Source organism: Plodia interpunctella, chromosome 11 (genome assembly GCF_027563975.2).
Source record: "Plodia interpunctella isolate USDA-ARS_2022_Savannah chromosome 11, ilPloInte3.2, whole genome shotgun sequence".
NCBI classification, from domain to species: domain Eukaryota; kingdom Metazoa; phylum Arthropoda; class Insecta; order Lepidoptera; family Pyralidae; genus Plodia; species Plodia interpunctella.
In genome coordinates, this window is record NC_071304.1 from 7,985,905 (window position 1) to 8,006,844 (window position 20,940).

General features: G+C 35.2%; 1 protein-coding gene across 4 annotated transcripts in view; it reads left to right on the forward strand.

The window, feature by feature from the left end:
• Positions 1 to 20,940, forward strand: part of wake (wide awake) — a 172,453-nt gene that overhangs the window by 135,390 nt on the left and 16,123 nt on the right. For 2 of the 4 annotated variants that reach the window (XM_053751475.1, XM_053751478.2), the window contains 3 exons: positions 16,134 to 16,295; positions 16,669 to 16,747; positions 18,163 to 18,266. In XM_053751475.1, coding sequence (XP_053607450.1) covers positions 16,134 to 16,295; positions 16,669 to 16,747; positions 18,163 to 18,266 — 345 coding nt within the window. Of the gene's footprint in view, positions 1 to 77; positions 348 to 5,832; positions 6,618 to 16,133; positions 16,296 to 16,668; positions 16,748 to 18,162; positions 18,267 to 20,940 lie in introns of those variants that run through there. The other 2 variants (XM_053751476.2, XM_053751477.1) reach the window with 2 other exon arrangements.

Sequence of the window (20,940 nt, forward strand, 5' to 3'; positions counted from 1 at the left end):
ACGTTGACGCGTACCGCCGCCATGTTGGCAGCACTCCGTTTTATTATGTTGGCAGTATCTGTTGCTAACTTCGCGCCAAAACGATTGTTTACGGTTGACTCCGGATTACTCGGTCACACTCGTACGTTAAAGTTAGTTATGTTTTGAATCGTTCGTTTAAACGTTCGACTTGTTGACGATTTATTAATTTCCATCAATGGAATGGAATAGTGCAATAACATCGATTGAATATGGATTGTTTTAAATTAAACTCAGTGTTAGTGTGGCACGTGGTTTCAGAACTATAAAATGGGATAGTGAAAGTGTGGTTATTTCCAAAATAATGAGTGATTGGTGTTTGAAATAAGGTGATTTATTACTTATGATGAAATAATTTGTATTTTGTGCATCACAAATGGGGGTTATAATGCTCTCCGTGAGTTGTTTGACCCTCGGTAACTGGTTGCGTTGCGGCAATCAGGCTCAAAGCCGTTGTCTGGCCTTTGATTCAATAACTGTCTGTATATGGAAATTCTATTGAGCTAACTTGTCACAGCTATGACTTATAAAACAAATGTGTTTTTGAATCGTATTTAATTATTTTCCTAGTAACGCGCTCTTTTCATATTGTGCATTTACTAATTGATCAAAATTTTAGTAGCTTTAACTAAACCTATTGTATTTTTAATATTCCAGTTTGTTATCATACTAAACTGCATTATGCTCAGGTTATATAAAATTATTGTTTAATTCGATGACTAAGACAGTTATTATCTAGTCTTAATACACATGTATTAATACACAAGTGAATGTCCTCAATTTAGTACCTATCAAATGTGTGGTAGTATCTTACTCGCATATTCTTCAGCGTAAGGTAAATACGCTTTATATACTCTACACGGTTGATCGACAAGGACAAATTTTACATATAACTAGATGCCTACTTTTCGCTGTAGGTTAAAGTTAAAGTTCCCTGTAAGTTAAGTTAAAGACTTAAAGATAACTTGTAGCACAGATTATACATATCTAGTAGTTGTCGGTAAACATCAATAGTACCTTTTTCATTAACATCTAAGACTTCAAAGTTAAATACAAATTTTCCTTTTCTTCTCTGAACATTATAGTATCTTCATTTTAAAGTTTGTCGAAATTTGCACAGCTAAGCGATTCCGAATTCGGAAAGAGCCATTATTTTATAACTGTCTCATTCTAAAGCCCCCAATTGTACTAGTTTCAGAAAGTAGGTCGCCCAATCGGTCATCGAAAGACATTACTATGTTAATAGCACTCTTACAGCTTTGAGCGTATATTTTCGACTACCAAATACCCCATTTGAATACCAAAGGATGATGGCAAATTTACGCCAGAATACGAGAATCTTTCATGCCGCCAGATTGTAGAAGTTTACCAAAAGAAAGGCCAGCGGATTCTTTTCATGGTCGAAGGGCCTTTTAGTATTGTAATAGGTATCTTAATTCGAGCAAATAGCAAGCTATAGCTGAATACTAAGTTTCGTGACTTTGAAGTCTTCGCCAGGGATGTAATACTGTATGTGTATAGCTAATGTGGCATACTCGGACAGGTTTATGATCTTTTAATATGACTAGCGTCTGGTGTTACATTACGTTCCTCGTAATTTCATTTGGATAAACACAACTTGTAAATAATCCAGTCACATTGAAAGGGGATCCCAATTAAATTTCTAAATCGTTCGTCTGTTATAAACTTGATTAAGATCATTGAAGAATTCGATATTATATACCAGAATACACAAAATAAATCTATCACTTGTGACACATGTGACAGAAAGAAAGAGAAATAAATTATTATTGATATATTACTAAGTAAGTATTACAAAAACTGAAATCGGAAAATTAATGGCTTCACAAAATGAACGAAATTAGGTTATTGAAGAAATTACTTTCATATGTTTATGGAATAAGTATAGTATAGAGTAACTATTACAAACTCAGTTACCTATTGTAAGTAAAACTTGGAGTTTAACAAAGAAATATTTCAGTGATTAGACCTGTCATTCGAATTACGTCAACAATTTTTTCTGGTAATACTTCGAAGGCTGAAACTAACTAACGAAATAAGTACAATTTAAGATTGTTAGGTACAGAATTTGGTTTACCAAGTACCCAAAAATCCATTAGTTCCATGCTTTGTTAAGTGGGGTGTTGAAGAAGTACAGAATATGAAATAAAACAAAATGAAACTAAATGAAAAGTAACCTTTGAATATTTGAGTTCTAAGATTTCTTTCATTCTTCTGATGACAAATCCGCCAGTTGCATCTATTGGATCATTTCATTCAGTCCAGGTCTCAGATCTAAGAAGAACGACACCCGACTCGATCCTATATTCATATGAATAATGAAAGAAAGATCAGAGACATAAAGAATAATGAAAAAATATTGCAGTTTAAACTAAGGCAGACGTTGCTTTTAACTCCAAACTGTACTGGAAACTAAAATACTTTGTGTTATCATGGAAGCGACACCAAAAACATCTAACGAGCGAGGGTGAATCCTAGCGGAACAAAAAACAGTACAAAAGCGGGCCCCACTTAATGCCACAAGCAAGCACCTGCTACCTGACCCTTATTTAGGAATACTGAATTGTGAATGAGCCTCTCTGTAAATGGATGTTTTATCTATGAAATTATTGGGAACACCCTAGTAACCGGGGTTTTTAGACAATACGTTTTTACCGCTTTTTCTGTGATTTGAATGGTCTTTTCCCCTTTAGACGTGTACCTGTGCAGCAGTTAACTTTTTAAATACTTAAAGATATAATACTCCTTGTTATTTCGGAAGAAAGTGAACAAACGAGTGAAAAAACATACAATCATAATATTAGTTTTTGTTTTCAAACACTGAAAGGAGATGATGAAGATCATCATCATCATCTTAACCACAAGAAGTCTACTGGACATAGGCCTCTTTAATGGCGCCAAATTGTATAGTAGATATTGACCACAAGAAAGGAGATAGTTAAATTTTATAGCCAAAGCTAATATGGATAACAAATTAGGACAACTTTTTCCCGAAGACAGATGTGACATAAAGCAGTCAGAAACTTAAAATATCGCGTATTTTCCCCCTCTTTCCGTGTCCCCATACAATATTTCCCACAAAAAGTAATATCAAACTAGGACACGAACTTCACTCCCAACTAAGTAGAATCAGGTTAGCCATTCGAGGCGCAAAATCCATCACGTAGTTTAGTATTAGTTAAATCCCTTTGAGAAGAACCTACTTTGGTGCCCACGAAGGCACAAGGGGACTTAGACTAACCAAAAAGTAAAGTTTGCCCGCAGAAGTAACGTAAGAAAAATATTGTCAGGTTCTAACTCAGCGAAACAAAGAAACTCAAATTATTTCGACTAAGTATTTCAAAAATTAAAATATTCATACCTATGGGAAGAAAAATTATTTTCATTACAAAATAATTCTCAAAAATTCGGGTCTGGACCGTCCGTATCCACCTTCTTTTTCCATAACTGTTTCCTAAACTAAAATTAAATAAATCTATTTTGTTTTTATGAAACAGTAGAATTGGCAAATGGACAGTTTAAAATTCCAGTTTTCGACGTAAAATAAAAAAAAAAGATATCTAGTCCGCAAAATACAAAACAAAGAATTATCCACATAGCGCTTGAAAAAATGACGATTTTTGTACTGTTTTGTAACATCTGCGGTAAAATCTCAAAAGGACGTTCGACCAATTTCACCTTCCGTCCTCGATTTTTTGATTATTCTCATTTGCCACAGACAATTCATCCAATTGCACCATTTTCCACAGTATATTATGATAATATTAAACTAAAAACTGAATAGTGCTTTACATTTAAAAATACCTTTACTTAAGACAGAGTTGTGACTAAACCATGATATATTTCAAAGAAAAATCATTAACCCAGAAATTTGGTAGGTACATACCTATTGAAATGTTTTTGTTTGTAAGTAGTTTTCCTCTGATTATGTAAAATTTTGTTAACCTCATAATACGTTATTATTTAAACAACGTACTTCAGAGGAAAGCAAATAAGTTATTTGCTTTCGTCTGAAGTATTTGAAATAACCGTTGTTTTGATAAAAAAAATATAGATTTTCGTGCCAGAAAACTGGTAATTTTCTGATAACTGTTGAAAGAATGCATTTAGAACAATAGCTACGTATCCGCTACTATTTTATGTATGCGCAAATATGAAATCAGAAGTATTGTTTGTCTAAGATTAAGTTTCAGCAAGACGACATACTGACATACCTCTCCATGGCATTTTGGACTTTATTACGACGGTCCAAAGTTCAGAACTTTGTTCTAAACGGAAAATATTATTGCTACCGTGCAAGGAAAAATACTGTTTTAAGACCATGACCTAACAATTATTCATATACAGAGAGGACATGCAGACATACTTTGTCTACAATCTGTAAAATATTGTAGACAATAGGATCTTACGTTGAATTGATGGATAAGTCAAACGCTTTTAGCACTTTAGTTAGGGCCAATACAATAAACAGGAAATCTATATCACTGTTTTATATAGTTCTCAATAAAAACTACATTAAAAATGTAAGAAACCCCCGACACCTTAGTTGCTGGTATCCCTTGTCCTTCGTTGCTCATATCCACGGGATGATATGGAGTGGTCCTATTCTAGGGCGGAACCACACGCCACTATTTCTACAAATTATCGATTAGTATCGATGGCTTATCGAAAGACTGTACAATCGGCAACACTACAAGGATCCCAATCAGGTTTACGAAACGCAATCACAGAACTAGGTGAATGATCAACAAAATTCCGTAAATGATCAATCATTCGATACCGATACAGCTCTATCGTAAATCACGTGAAGTTCAAGCGTCCCGACTCACGAGATGAGTCTACGATAACCGATAAGGGCCGGCCCTACCAGGATACAAACAAATGGGCAGATAAGTTTAGAGAGCAAATTAATGAAACAGAGGGATCATCATCAAAAATCCTTTTATGGTATAAATTAAGAGTGATAGCAAACATCGCTGTTATTAATATGAGCTAATTTAACTACATACATTTTGAAACATTGAAACGTCAGCAATATTAAATATTACATATATTACATACACAACATAATGTGTTCAAAAAGCGAAAATTTAAAAGACACTATAGACTAAATTTACCATAGACAGGTTAGGAGAATGGAGAAGAACAACGTTGTAAAAAGGGTACAGGGGATGAAATTGATTGAAAAGAGAAGTAAACAAAAGGAAAAATATGGATGTAGTGCATTTGACAAGATTAGACTAAAATATAATAACAGATCGGGGAAGAGAAGATAGGGAATAACAGAGGAGGCTTACATATTCTATCGACCCCTAGACTAGGGCCAGCACTACCGATAACAGTTATTAAATGGCAGTAGTACAATCCTGTTTTATAGGCTTAGTTTAACGTTTCATTTCATCTAAATAAACTGGATCGATGAATAAACTAAATGTTAGATTTTACTATTGATATTATACCTTACAATACACTCATCGAAAGCGACATACGTATATGTGTTTAACGTGAGCATAATGTTGATAACGGAGTATAGGCATAAAGATTCTAGACACATCAAGTACTCATCTAAATGGTGAAAACAAACATATCCTTTAAACTGTAATCTACGACGTCACAACAAACAAATCTCGGTCGTTGTGACACGCTCGCCAAACAGACGTATCTGATAACGTATCAAATCAAATTGTGCAAATGAGAACAGTTTATCATACAATCGTGCGCAGAACAGAGGCCAGACTGCCGCGAACCTCGGGTCTTGAGCCTTAAGCCCTACCATTGCTTCCTACATTTCAGCATTCAACACATCGGCGCCGCAACGGGTGAACGTCGCCGACTCGCGTTACTATCGAGTGAATAGAGTGCGTGTAGTCCCGCAACGTGCAATGCCCAGCGCTCCCCGAGCCCCGCTACCCCTCGCAGGGCTATGGAGACCCTCCTCGACAAATTTAAGAGGGAGCAAGGAGGCCTGCGTCGCTCCCGATCCGTTCGCGCTTCCCTACGTATGATCAGCAACCGCTGGCGGTCCAAGGAAGAAGTTGAAGACCTTCAAAAACTGAAGAGGAACTCCGTCGTTTTTACAACTCAAATCTGGAGCTCGGAGAAAGATTACGACGTGACTTATACGGGACTCGACGGTACGTACAAATCGAAGACTCCAGCGATGGCGCGGAGGAAATTGGAACCAGTGAAACAGAGGAGGAAGAGTGGTGATATAGACTTGAATTTGAAGCCGCAACGGCCAAAAAAAGTGGAGAAGTCGAAGTTTAGTGATTTGTTTTCAAATAAGAAGTCTAAGAGTTTGTCAGCGAAAGAGTTGATTGTGCCAGAGAAGATTCCACCTAAGGCTGCAGCTTTGTTACACATACATTCTCCTGACGGGAAGAACATGAAGGGCATGGGAAAATCTGAGTCTGCAAAAGATATGGCGGACTTGTTGATCCACCACAGGACTCGGAGAGGGTCCGAGAGTGACATGAGTAGCAGCTGCAGTCAACCGCGAGGGTGTGTGAATCCCGCATTCGTATACAGCACCCCGCCTAAGGAAAGAAAGCTGCCTATGTCACCGTCTGCTTATCTAAGTACGTATAATAAACATGCCATTTATTTACTTCAATGTTTAGGGTGAAGGTTTTTGTCTTAGTGACGTAAATTAACTGGGTTTTCCCACATCTAATCGAACTTTGCGGTGGTCAAGGGCGAATTATTTTGAAGAATTTACTTAGCTTAAATTTAGCTTTAAAATTTTTAGTTGTACATTGCAAGCAATTGCAGATAAACTGGGCATAAACTCATCAACCACACCTGTCATTCAATTGACTGTAGTATGGATATTTATTTTATTCGTTCACACTTGACACGTTTGTAGCAATTTATTCGGAGCTTTTCACACGCAAACTTGAATACTAGCACTCAGTATTATTGACTTCTGTATTTTCACAACAAAAACAAAACCATAAAAGTTTATTCAAAAGCTTTTGAATCAATGCCTGCAAAATTACTCATGAATTGAAAATAACACTTAACATTTTCAGTATTATTTAAATACCTTGGCAAAGTTTTAACGTTACTATCATTATGATGATAAATTATGTTTTAGCAATACACTCATATAAAACAAAGTCGCTACCCTCTGTCTGTCCCTATGTAACTATGCAACGGATTTTGATTATTTTAATAGATAGTGTGATTCCTGGTTTTAGCTGTATAATTTATAATGGTTTTACACGATGGAAGCCGGGACGTGTCGCTAGTTTATGCTATAAAGAAAAATCTTAAACAAAAATCGACGTCAAGTGTACCATAATGACCTCAACTTACAAGTCACACAGTAAAATAATAATTAAAAATTGATTGATTGTAAAACGAATGATTACTTTTATAATTAAAATCAATGAAATGCATTTTGTTTGCAATTTAGAATTTCCTAATTAGAGAAATCCTAAATTAGAAGTTTTTACTTTATTGAAACTGAAAGCTTTATTTTACTTCTAATGGTCCAATTACACATAGGTACTATTGTATGTACGTAATATTAGACATGTGAAGGCGTGTTTGATTGTCCTTTCACGTCACAATGGAAAATGAATTTGATGAACTATCTCCACACACAAAAAAAAATATTGTTTTTTTTTGAAAAGGTGGAAAATGATGTTGTTACATTTTGCTGTGGGCGGAGCCATATTATGTCCTTAATGTCAGGTATCCTATTTTCTGTTTCTGTTTGTCGATTGTTACACTGTCAATAGTTAGAACAGTATCAATAGCCTAAATAATATAAATACTCTACTATCGATAATTTTGGAATCCAATTATGGATAGTATCGATAGCTATTCTCGATTTTTATGCAACCACCAATTTTCAATCTGGTAGCTTTTCATTTAAAATCAACATTGTCGGTATGTATATTTCCAAATCCATTAGCTTAACAACACTGTAATAAGTCTTATGCAGTTTACTTTGCTAAGTGAAGTGTTACTAATCCGTAATTAAGTATGGAATTAGGGTGAGTTGCACTAACAAATTTGACCGTTGATTTTAACCGGCGGCGCCCCGCTGACATTTGGATACAATGGCGTACATTGCGTTTTCAGCGCATGTTTGTTTAAGTTAATGTTAAACTTGACGGTGCAACCCACCCTTAGTAGTTTACAAAGTCCTGAACACGCAAAAAATTGTAATTGCGGTTTGAAAGATTTTTTGACAGGAGATTGCCTAAGAATTAATTGTTTACTACAAATACACCAATGTTAAACAAGCCCATTGCATTTTAATTGTAGGTAATCAATTTACATTTAGATTATATTTTTTCCTACTAATAATAAAAACGCGAAAATTTATTACTACTTCTTTTCAATAGCAAGTCTATGAACGCTACACCAAACGATACTAAATATTTTCTTGTCAGAACCGAACCATTTGGATGGCTTCGTCAGAAGTGGCTTCCTTCATCAGAAGATGCTGTCTGTTTACATCTCACTCATCGAGTCGATTCGCATCGAGACGCAGCTAACCAATCACGTTTGTGACGCAACGACAACCACACCGCAATATGATTTGTTCGCTGCGTCTCACTTCACCCTCAGGTGATAGGACACTCTGCGAGCAGACGAACCATAGATTGCCCCCGATTACTGCCGCATGTAGATCCATGCAGAATAACTCGATGTGCGGTTGTCTGTACTACAACGTCTTTATATAACTATCCTTATTAATTTTAGTGCATTAGAATACTTGTATTGTTCCACACAATAACACGATACCATTTCTCGGTACCTATCGTTCGAAGTCGCAACTGGATTATACATGCTAATAATTACTTAATACGAATTGCATAAAACATTGCATGACAAGAAGTCATGATACACATCAACACGGTTCATCAGCGATGTAAAAAACACAACATATTTCCAACCACAAAAGGCCAAAGATTTCTCAATACATACAATTTCCAAAGAATATAAATTAGAATAGTAAAAAACCTTGCTCTATGGTATTCAAATTCACGCAAATTAACCCTTTCCCCGACATGTAACAAAACGAGCGATCTCGTGATTTGGCATCGACAATGGCAAATCGGAGACCATTGTGTCGACCAGTTCTCACGCGGGAGAAATGCTCCGTTTTCTATGGCGTAATGAACGTAGATCTTTCGATAAATATATTCACTTATGCTTGACACGCATTTTCCGATTTTCCATTATTGAGACTATCCTATACGACCGGATTATAAAAAAACAGATGGATAAAACGTTTATTTATTACTACTCAATGAATGCATGAGCATTCGATTCTGCTATTTCCCTTTATTTTTAGATTATCCCTGTTTTTCGTAAACAACTTTATTCATACTTTAAACTAAAATAATATATTTTCTTGTTAATTCAATGCCAAATTTCGTAAAGTGCGATAGGGACAAAACATACTTTACCTTAAAACATGCTTTAACTTTTTTATGAGCTTCGTCTCAATTCATCTCAGAAAATTAATGATGTCGAAGACCGTGTGCGGTGGTGAAAAAAAAAATAGAATAATGGTTCCTGGGCTCCGACGCCATATGACTGGAAAGTTATCAGAAAACAACTCAGATTAAAGAGAGAGAAAATACGTGTATTTCTCCTCAACTACATTTGATTTACATTTTGCATTTGTAAAAGTTTGCAAGAGAGGAACGGATAATGAACATCAATTATCAGTCAAAATTATTGCTTTTATGTACAAATAAAATATGGAGCCTCAATCTTGCGTTAGGGGAGTTTTGGTTTGGCAAACAAAAAGTTTCCTGTTACATCTTTGAGATATAAGAACTTTAAATTAAATTTAATGCGAGAAATAAAAGTTGGGTTCGTTACTCAACTTTGTGGTTTCTTTTGGGAGAAGTATCCCATTAATCAGGAAAGAAATTTACGAAAGACATTTCTTGCCGACGCTTCCTGTCGAAGAATTAGAATTATGTCAACACCACGGATTTAATAAGTACTTCGGAGTGCCTACTAATACCATGGTCAACACACAGATCGAAGATATTAGACAATTATATTTGTGTTAAATTGGCAGCAGATATATAATATGCATGTTCCGGTGAAGGAAAACATCGTGAGGAAATCTGCACACTGGTGGATTCTTATTAACTTGTGTGTGAAATGGAGAAGGCAATGGCAAACCACTCCATTAATAATGCCAAGAAAGTTGTTGTGTGTGTTTCATTCCACGTAATGACCACGACCCTCAGCCATGAGGAATACGACTATGAACATATCTAATAAATATATACATATCTAATAAATACTTATTTTTCAGTTTGCTTCTCCAAACTAGTAAGAAACCTCAATTTTTCCATGCAGTATTCTCAGAAATATTTGCTCTCAAGAATCACCAGTCAAGATGTCACTTGTAAAGTAACTTGTTTATCTGCGGCACACTCACTTTGAACCGAATATTAGCACTATCCAACATGTTTTAATTATGTACACTTGTAATGGCAGCGGTATTCGAGCTATATACATTGCATATTAGACATTAACAGCGCTTAAGATGCGTGTTAAACTACGTCATATTTTGATATTGTTTTGCCTGTAACTGTTTACACGAATAGAAATTGAACTGAAGATGAGAAAAAATGCGAATTTGTATCATGTATGACGACATCCAAGAGAGGATATATGAAGCGGTCGTAACCATTCACATGTATTGCTTAGTAACAAAATACTCTTTTCGTCAAATAGTTTTAATCTTTTCATCAAATTAGTTTTAGGTAACAAGCTTTTGCCAGCGGCTTCATCCGCGTAATTTTCCCACGGGACCAGTTATTTATCCACGATGAACGGTACTCTATGTCCTTCTCCACACTTCAAACTACATGTATGCAAACTTACTTTCGTGTTTGTAATATTTGTTAGATTAGATTAGGATAAGTTCAATATTAGTAAGAACTACAATTTAGATTTAACACGATTATGACTTAACATAATAGACCCATATTTCATGGCAATATAGCGTGACAACATGGCTCAGTATAAGCTGATTATGTGGTTTAATAACCACATCTAACGTTACCATTCAATCAGTCAGTCCTTGATTACGCCATATTGTGATAGAAACTGCGATAATTAATTCATACCAGTATTCGAGCCAAGTTATATTAAGGGAAATGTGGTGAATTTGTTAATACTAGCTGTGCCCTGTAACACAGTGTCCAACAGAATTTTGGAATAGTTTTAACTATGCTATTTAACGATTAACTAAATGTGTGGTCACGCCCTAGAATCGGACATATCCTGCCTTATATATCGTAAGAGACGACTAGGGGGCACAGCTTTGTCATCATTCCCAGGGTGTGATTTCACAACTAGTGGCCGACGTTAAGTCGATGGCTGTTAAATCAGGCGATATTCAAAATTTGTATTTTTTTTTTATTGATAAAAAAAATTAACTTTTTTTCGCTGACCTCGGACTTCGCGTCATCACAGCCGCGAACTCGTCCAGAAACAAGCGGAGATGAAAGGGAAAGACTTATATTCGTATTCTAACCACTTTCCAACTTTTGCATATTTTTGACATTTTCTTTATACATATATAGGTGACTACTTTATTTCTTTCACATACATATACTCGAATAATAAAATACTCTGATTATATACATAGGGCACCTACCAATATATCTCATTGGATCATGTTAATTATCTAAATCGAACCACTTTATTGAAAAAAGTATATTATGAGAATATTTTTACAGCCAGTATAAGTTTTTAAAAAGTTTAAAATTCACAGATAAAAAATGGCCGTCTGATCTAATACCGCCAAAAATAATTACGTTTAAATCTATGGTTCATGTTTGGATGTTATATAATTGGGAAAACAATGGTAAATGTGTGGGAATTCGTACTCTATACTTATTTGGTTACGAGATGATTTTATCTTGAAAGCAGACATTGACCTTTCGTACGATGAGCTGTAGAATATTAAAGTATATAGAAGTGCCACATGTGTGCTTTTTGCAACAGAAAATAACGGTGTTTCATCTATTTTTTATAAGGATTCTTCGATCGTTTGAAATCGATTCAATCCTTTGAAGGAATTTTCGTTAAACGTTTTCAGTGAATCTGAGAGTGAGTCAGAGTTTAGGTTGACGTTGAAGTTTGTCAATATATTTTTTTCTTTGTGATTAGTCCAAATAAAGTTATTTATTATTTTATTTATTATCAACTTTCCAAGTTTCCCTTTAATAATAAAGTTTTTGAAAATAAATATTTTTTGTTATTATCATATCGTCGTTAACCTGAGAACCGGTTCTCTTCCTGCGCCACACCCAACATGCATGTGGTATTTTATTTCAAATAGGTACAAGTTGTACTTCTGTACCAAATGTAATTGTAAGATCTTTTTTTCACTTTCGTCCGAAAATCACCTGAGGATGCGATGCGTGCTTTTCGTTACGTAAGAAACCATCTTTGTTGCGCGGACACTACAACTTAAATTGTTCATAAATTTATCGGACAACAATTTATTGAAAGTTGTCAAGCAATTTTTTATAATGTCTGGAAAACTATAATTATCGTGTTGATAACTCGTAAAGAATAATGACTCTTCAAAACGAGCCTCGCCTTAAAATTATCGACGGAACTATTTTTTCATATTTCAATATAATACAGTATTGAATATGATAATTTAATATTCCTTTATAAACAAAAGACATCAACGCGTAAAAAAGTCTTTAAGTTCAGCATTTGAATAGAACTTTTTTCATTCATGTATCGATGTAATTAAAATTCAAATATTTGAAAAAAAAAATCTAACTTTCCTTTTGTTGATTTAGTTCATTGTTGTTGTTTTTTTTAATTTACTCATAAAATGTATTATATATATTTATGTTAGTTTCGCATTTTTATACTAATATTGCTTACACCACAGAATCTGGCTTGTTGCAAACAAGGGCCGTTTCATTGTTAATTTACTTGCACTCAACCCAGATGCAGGCCCGCAAGATGTCACTTTCGCATGCAAAGATGTTAGATAAAGCGATGATGACGCCAGAAAACTGAGACAGTGCACATAATGCTGAGACTGAGGCCCAAAAGCGTGCGACCTCCTCAGTTACAATTATGATACTGCAATGGGCTGACATGCTAGACTTCTTATCCTGCGGTCAGTTCCAAATTTAAATTTTTAACTTTTTATTTACAAGTTAACTGCCAGTCCTTCCGATCATTTTTTAAAAAAAGTTAACGTTCTTTCCAGCCAGTGACGTGTGTTGTGTTAAATGTTGCCAGTTTTAATTATTATTTTATTGAAATCACCGGCGCCAATAAATAACTTCCGACAGTGCTGTATACATCATGCTGTGACCGATTTTGCCGATCGTGTCACGTTTCCAGTCGGCCTCGTGGTTCACGCATTACTATTTCCGCGTCAGTTGTGTAGAAACTACACCACTAGTGTTGCTTTCTCATGTTTTTTTTTATGACGTGTGTTATAGTGATGCGCCATCACGCGATGTACAACACGTGATTGGAGTCACGAGTCGGATGAACATTGAACCTGGTGAACATTAAAATCATGGTGTCGACTCGTGTCTTATGCGAATTGATTCGTGATTTATATTCCATTGTAGTTTTTCAAATCGTGTATGTCCTTCTATTAACTTAGGTTTTATGTACATTTTAAAGTACTTGCCTATTGGGTTGTACATACTAACTTTTCATCTTATCCAAACGTCTTCATTCAATACAAAGTAATTTTTTGAATTTTGAATTTGAATTTGAATTTGAATTAGTGGAGTATAAGATTCACCGCTAAATGTGTCTGTCTGTCTCTCTGTTCGTCTATCTGTGTACGTGGCACCGTAGCTCATCAACGGGTGAACCGATTTGGATGCGATTATTTTTGTATGATAGCTAATTTTTATGCAGTGGTTCTTAGATATGTTTGATCAAAATCGCTTTAGCCGTTCAAAAGTTACCTATAGGGAAATTAATATTGAAATTCGGGGTTTTTTTTTAATTTGTCTAACAAATAAACTTGCATTTTATCATGATATAAAGACTCATGCAGTATGATTTGAAAGTGGAGACTAAAATGTGAAATTGCGATCCTTGGGCTCAGACGCTCTTGGGTTGAGGAAAAGCCGGAAAAATGTCAGATATCAGTGAGAGAACTCGAATGTGGTCGACTGTATTTACTATCTATTTACAAGTACTTTTCATTCTCATATCCCGATTTTTTTTGTCTTGTTATTGACTTGTACTGACACGCAAATGTTTAAAAATCACCTACACAGACGTCTACTACGTTATCTACTAAACATATTAGCAGAAAGCTTATTAGATCGTAATACTTAACAGGTTCGCCTTCACTGCCTACGTAAAAAATTACTGCATTAAGTTCTGCAATGTATGGATTTCAAAATGAATTTGTTATTATCGTATTATTAATAAAAATTGGCACGCCCCGTCTTCGTATGGTATAATAATATGCATATTATATACATATGAACCTTCCTTTTGAAATAGTCTATCTGTAAAAAAACTCTCATCAAAATTCGTACTTTGTTTTATACTATGTAATTATAATTATGATATCATAATTAATCACCGATTTACTATAAAACTATATTTGATCGTTGCTCAGTTAAAGTTCCGATCGAATGCGTATGCAATACGTATGCGTAGCATTTGTTGTATAGTATTTTGGCTGGCTGCGTATGCGCACGCGTGTACGCATGCGTTACAATCCTTACGTGCTGTCATCGTGCGATATATGCATTAGGCTTGCACGGGACTAATTCTTAACATCGTTACTGTTGGTTTTATTCTGTTTTTTTCCAAACAGACTAAACTATGCTTCATTTTTACATTAAAGATTTTTTAATCGCCACGTTTTCCTGAAATTCGAATTGCATCCTGACGGATTTGTAATGAATTTCCAAAAAAGGCGTGTGTTGGCCGACAAAATGTTAACTATTCCGTGTGTTGCAATACATATAAGCATATGTACTATCCTTTGATTGTATTACCTCGATAGTATATTTAGTTTAAGTAATTTTTTGACGTCAATAAGTGAATAAAGAATTTTGAATTTGAATTTCTCGTTTTTCTCTGCTGGCTCATGGGAAACGACATCTAAAAATATTATGTTCAAACGAGTTACTTGCCTATTTAAGTTTTATTTTTGCTTCTTTCTGACGTGTATAACAGTATACTATATGACTACCCAATGCTAGGCTAGGATTTCTTCATCTTTTCTCCACTCATCCCCGTTTAGTACCAAGTACCAAGTGTACCAAGTTTTAAAACACATATTAAATCATTATTTCCTTGCGCTTTGAAGCCATCTTGTAAATTTGTTTCTTTATCTTAATGAGCAAAACCTGTTAAACGCAGTCTTAAGCCTGCTAATTCGCAGATTTGAGTTAATTTTTCGATTTAAAACTATCATAATTAATTGTATTACTTGTTATCCCTGTTAGAAGGCGTAAGTCAGCCATCACAATGTATCGCATGAACCCAAATAGGTTATTCAGTACTGCATCGCGGCCAGCCTTGTAGACGCCTTGGCAGATAAGCATACAATCAAATAGCACATCGATGTATCCAAATTTACTGCAAATTCAACGCTATTCCTGCGACATAAAGGTTAACAGATATTATAAATGTTTACATTAGTACACGATCAAAATCGTAGGGCGTTAGTTAGTACGCTAGTCTTGTCTTAGAAGGTTGGCAACGAATCAGTAAAAGGATATTATACATTTTAGTATTTGACTCCATATATTTTATGATTGTACTGTCAAATACTTTATTTCATATTTTAAATACTGTTCCTGAATATATTGTTAAATATATAACATAAAAAACAGTTGTTATACATTTGTGTAAGTGGGTTTAGAACAAAATGTAAACCCCTGTTTTATTCTTTCTATGCAATCATGTAAACATGTAAAAATGAACATATATTTTTTTATATTAAACTTATTTTATACCCTTTTTCCTCTGCGGTCTATTAATGAGCACACACCTATTTAGATCCAACATATTTTTTAATTCTGTGTGCCAATGACATTTTTTTTTGTTTTTTATTTTTTTTTCCTTTTTTTTCTTAGAACTCCAGTACGGCGCGCTGCTAGAGGGGTGCGGGGGGGAGCTGCCCTCGTTAAGTGCATGCGCGCCGCTCCCCCCGCACCTCGACAAGGCAACTCGACGGCAACAAAAAGATGCGCGTGCGCACCAAGACAAAATCGCACAAGTTAACATACATTTACAGGGTATTTTTTATTTTAGTTTTATTTTCTTTTTATACTTATTTTACTTATACTTTGATTATTTAAGTTTTTTTGACTTTATATTTTTCTCGTAATCAATACACTATACATACTCAGAACGAAAAACGAAGTTTTAAATGCTGATAAAATTCTTACCATCCTTGTGTGTCCTTGAATATTTGAAATTTTTGGCTGGTCAATTAATGATTTTTACTAGAAAATAGGAAGCCGTTGCTACTGTGCGGGTACTATTTAGTACTGCATGTGACATTTATTATAATATGGTTACAATCGACATGCCTTCCGTTTCTTGTTACAATGCTCTCTTAAATGATAAGAAACAATGCGGGTTCTTATGAGTTATGCCCTGTTTCAGCTTTGTTCGCGGCGGTTGAACACGGATACCTGGATAAGGCTAGGAATATTCTGGAGTCTACAGACGTCGACGTCAACAGGTAATTAAACAAAATGTATTTATATTAGATAACATGGCAAAATTTGAGTTGTTGTCCGTAGGTTTACGTCAATGTTGACCGGTACAACGCGCCGTAACTTTTCTCCTACGTTATTACTAAATAAAACCAACCAAAGATTAAAAGATCTTCAGATCTCATTGTTCAATTTCTTTCAAGTGCACAATGTTTTAAAAGTGGAAATATCTGCCTGTCAATTTCTCAATAATAATTTGTATTTGAACTTGAACGACACACCCACAAAAATCCCCCAAAATAATCTAATCTTAACGATATAGAATATTGATCATGATCGACGAGACTTTCGGACATATCTCAAAAACTTGCATACATGAGAGATATCACATATTCTTTGAGACACTTGAACTTACAGTCACCAGCACATCAACGTACCCAATTTCAAAATTCGTCCCTATTATATCCAAACATACATACAAGATAACTGGATATGCACATTGTAGATATACATTGCTTGTTTTTACAGTGAGCTACGTTTTGACACAGGACAAAACTATGCAATGTATGAAATTTCGCTCAACGTAATGTTTGACAAGCATGTGAACATTTACATACAACTTCGTCTATGACGCGTCATAGGACGAGTAGTACGAGCCTACGGCGTAGACAAATGTGTTACGTGTAACGCGTATAACACGACATATCTTTTAATACGTAAATAACAAAAGAAAGCCTCATTTTTTATAAGTTAAAAAAAGTTGTTCGCATGGTTGCTACGGAAGATTAAACAGAAATTCCTTTACGCACTTTGAATTAAGGACTCCTTTCAACTTTGGCATAAGCCTGACGGCATTTAGGGAAACCATTTTTCTTTATTAGAACGCCTCAAGTATTCACGGTGTAAAGAGTTGAATATAATTTTATTGCAGCTACGTTTGAAAGGTCAAACTATACATAATTTATTTGTATATAGCCCCTCTGGCATGATAGGGACCCACTGTTTAAGTTTGTCTGTTCAGCATTTTTTCTCAGCAGTGGTCGTTGCGAAATGCCAGTAGTTTGTAGCATTTTGAGGAAATACGATATAATATAAAATTTTACGTGAAAAAGTGCCTGTGAAGTCTAATTTCTGAATCAACGATTTGATTTGATTGATAAACAACGAGATGTTGAAACGGATTTATCAATATGTATCTCATCTTCGCGAGTTGCCTGTTGCATTCGGAGCTGTGATGCCCAGGGTTAGCGTAATAAAATTGCCATTAAATTTGGAAGATTTGGCTATGAATTTACAACCGGCCTGACGTCAACCCTCTTTGGGAATTCTATCGTTGCCTATCAGCTGTTAAAGCTTTGTGTCCGTAAGTCGCCTTGTACGACATCCAGGATATGGAGTGGTCCTATTCTAGGACGGTTTATATGTTTTTGTTATATTCCAGCCTCAATGCTGACGGGCTATCACCCTTGGACGTGGCGGTGCTGGGCAGCAACCGGCAACTAGTCAAGATGCTGATGGAGTTCGGGGCCAAAGAGGGTACACAATGTGAGTTCTCTTACACATATTGTTTAATGTAAATATTATTACCCTAATATTATGAAAGCGAGACAAGGACAATGATGATTTGCTTTGCTTTGCAAAAAATAAGTGTAAATTATATAAGTTTATTTATTTGTAACCTTTTCGCGCTTTATTTACTCAACCAATCGTCTTAAAATTCCGCACACATATTTTATATATTACTAGCGGCCAGTCCCAGCTTTGCTCGGATTAAGATCACAATAAATTATACACCTAAACCTTCCCCAGGAATCACAATTTGGTGAAAACCACATGAAAATCCGTGCAGTAATTTTTGTCTTTATCGCTAACACACAGACGCGACAGAGGACTTTGTTTTATGTTATGTAAATAGGAATATATAACACTAAATATTAACTAATTCTTAGTTAATATTTTTATTCCTTAGTTAAGAAAACTGTGAAACTCATAGACTTTTCGTTTCCGTGAAAAATTTACGCGGGCAAAGCCGCAGTAAAAAGCTAGTTAATAATAACAATAAATAAATATATAGGGTGTTATAAATTACATTGGATAAAATATCCTTTACACGAAGTATCCACAGTGACATCCACTGTAATGTCGCTCCACACTGTCGTCGAACAGTTTGCCAAACTTTAGCGGATTCTGCATACATTGGTGGTTTTTCATTGAGGTAAATAAAAGCACTCATACTAACTACGCAATGTTCACGTATTCGCGTTGGCATGTGTCTGAGTTTGGCGACAGTGTGGAGCTGACATATCGAATACAAAAAACACCTTGCAAGCACCCATTTTTTAAGTGTTCATTTTAACTTGAAACTTCGTAATAAGGATTTATTAAAGAACCGTATTCTACCATTTCGTGTGTATACAAGTATTTTGTAACACTCTGTATAACTACTACGTCAAAATTTAAATCATTTACGCTATGTCATTAAGTTTCATAGCTTAATTTGTGTCACATTTGAATTATATTGTTCAGTAGCGTAAAGTGGACATTATGCGAAAATTAAGCTCGTCAAAATCCAATACATATTCAAATGATGGACAACTAACTGCTGACTAATTTATTAGATGACATCTTTACATAGGTATTATAAAAAGAAGTCGACCCTATCGCGTCTGTCTGTATGAACGCAATAAACTCAAAAACTACTTAATGGATTTTTGTACGCTTTTCACCAATAGATAGTGTGATTCCTGAGGGAGGTTGAGGGTCGTGGTCATTACGTGGAATGAAACACACATAAAGAATTTTTTAGCACTATTAATGGAGTGGTTGTCTTATAATGGAGTGTTGATGAGTTTTCATCGACCACCACTGTTGATTATCAACTCGTGTAGTTCGCGCTTTATTTACTCAACCAATCGTCTTAAAATTCCGCACACATATTTTATATATTACTAGCGGCCCGTCTCAGCTTTGCTCGGATTAAAATCACAATAAAAACTAAACTAAAACGACTAAAAAGTTACATATACAATACAAGGTTACTTTTTAGTCAGTACGCAAACTGTAACCCTGTATATAGTCAGATTGGTATACAAATTCCAACCTGGGTCGGTTCACGTGCACAACCACTTTGGCACAAGTACAATTCGAACCTGGGACCTTTCGGTTCACGTGCACAACCGCTTCCATCATCACTATTTTTCATCTTCACCTGCCTAATGTATCTATAATAATTCTTGTGTAAATTGTGCTTTGACTAACATAATAATGTTTGTAGCTTTAGTAAGTTTCACACCTATTGTGTTCATCAGTTCGTCACGTTTCTATTCCCAATGAACAGTTAGCTATCCTGTACAGTTCCTAATCAAACTTACAAACGAAACTTTCGAATTCCCGACGCGTTCCAGACTGCAAACAAACCAAATGTCGACATACATTGGTTCGTCACGACTGGTGGTACTGTTGACACTCGAACCCCTCTCTCTCTCTCATTCTCGCATGTTCCTGGTTTATTCCCAGTTTATTGACGCCCCAAAGTCCACGTAAAAAATAAAATTTTCAAGTTTCTGCAGTAGTTTCACGACTGACCGCCTGCTTCACCTGAAGTATATAAATTAATTATGATTAAAAGTTAAGTATTCAAAGATGTACATCAACTTTGTTTGTTTAATATAATACTGTATCTATGATTTACTTATGACCATAGATATAGCATCATCATAAATTTCAACGTGATTCAAATTCAATGTTCACGTCTTGATAGTGGTAAAGTTTAGTTATAGAGAATAACTATAAACTTCGTAACTTAAATTAAACCTAAGTTTGGTTTAATTTAATACGTTTCGTGTTATCTTGCACTGACGCTATTAAGAGTAGAGGTCATTATTCGCTTACAAAATAATTTACATCGGAATATGTAAACCTACATATATTATTGTGCTAGCTTTTACCTGCGGCTTCGTCCGCATGGATTTCCCATGGTAAATATGCTTTTTTCCGGAATAAAAATTCTTTCTCTGTACTCTTAACTACATGCTTGACAAATTTCAATCTCTCATCCGGGAAAATGTTCAGTTACAGTGGAAAAGTCACGCAGACGAAGCTATCACATAATAGGCACCATGACAGTGTGCTCGGGTCTTTATTTCAGCGTTTGCCATTACAGTTAATAGCCCCAGTCCCTGACGCACGGGATGATAACATTATCCTGCTGGTTATCTAT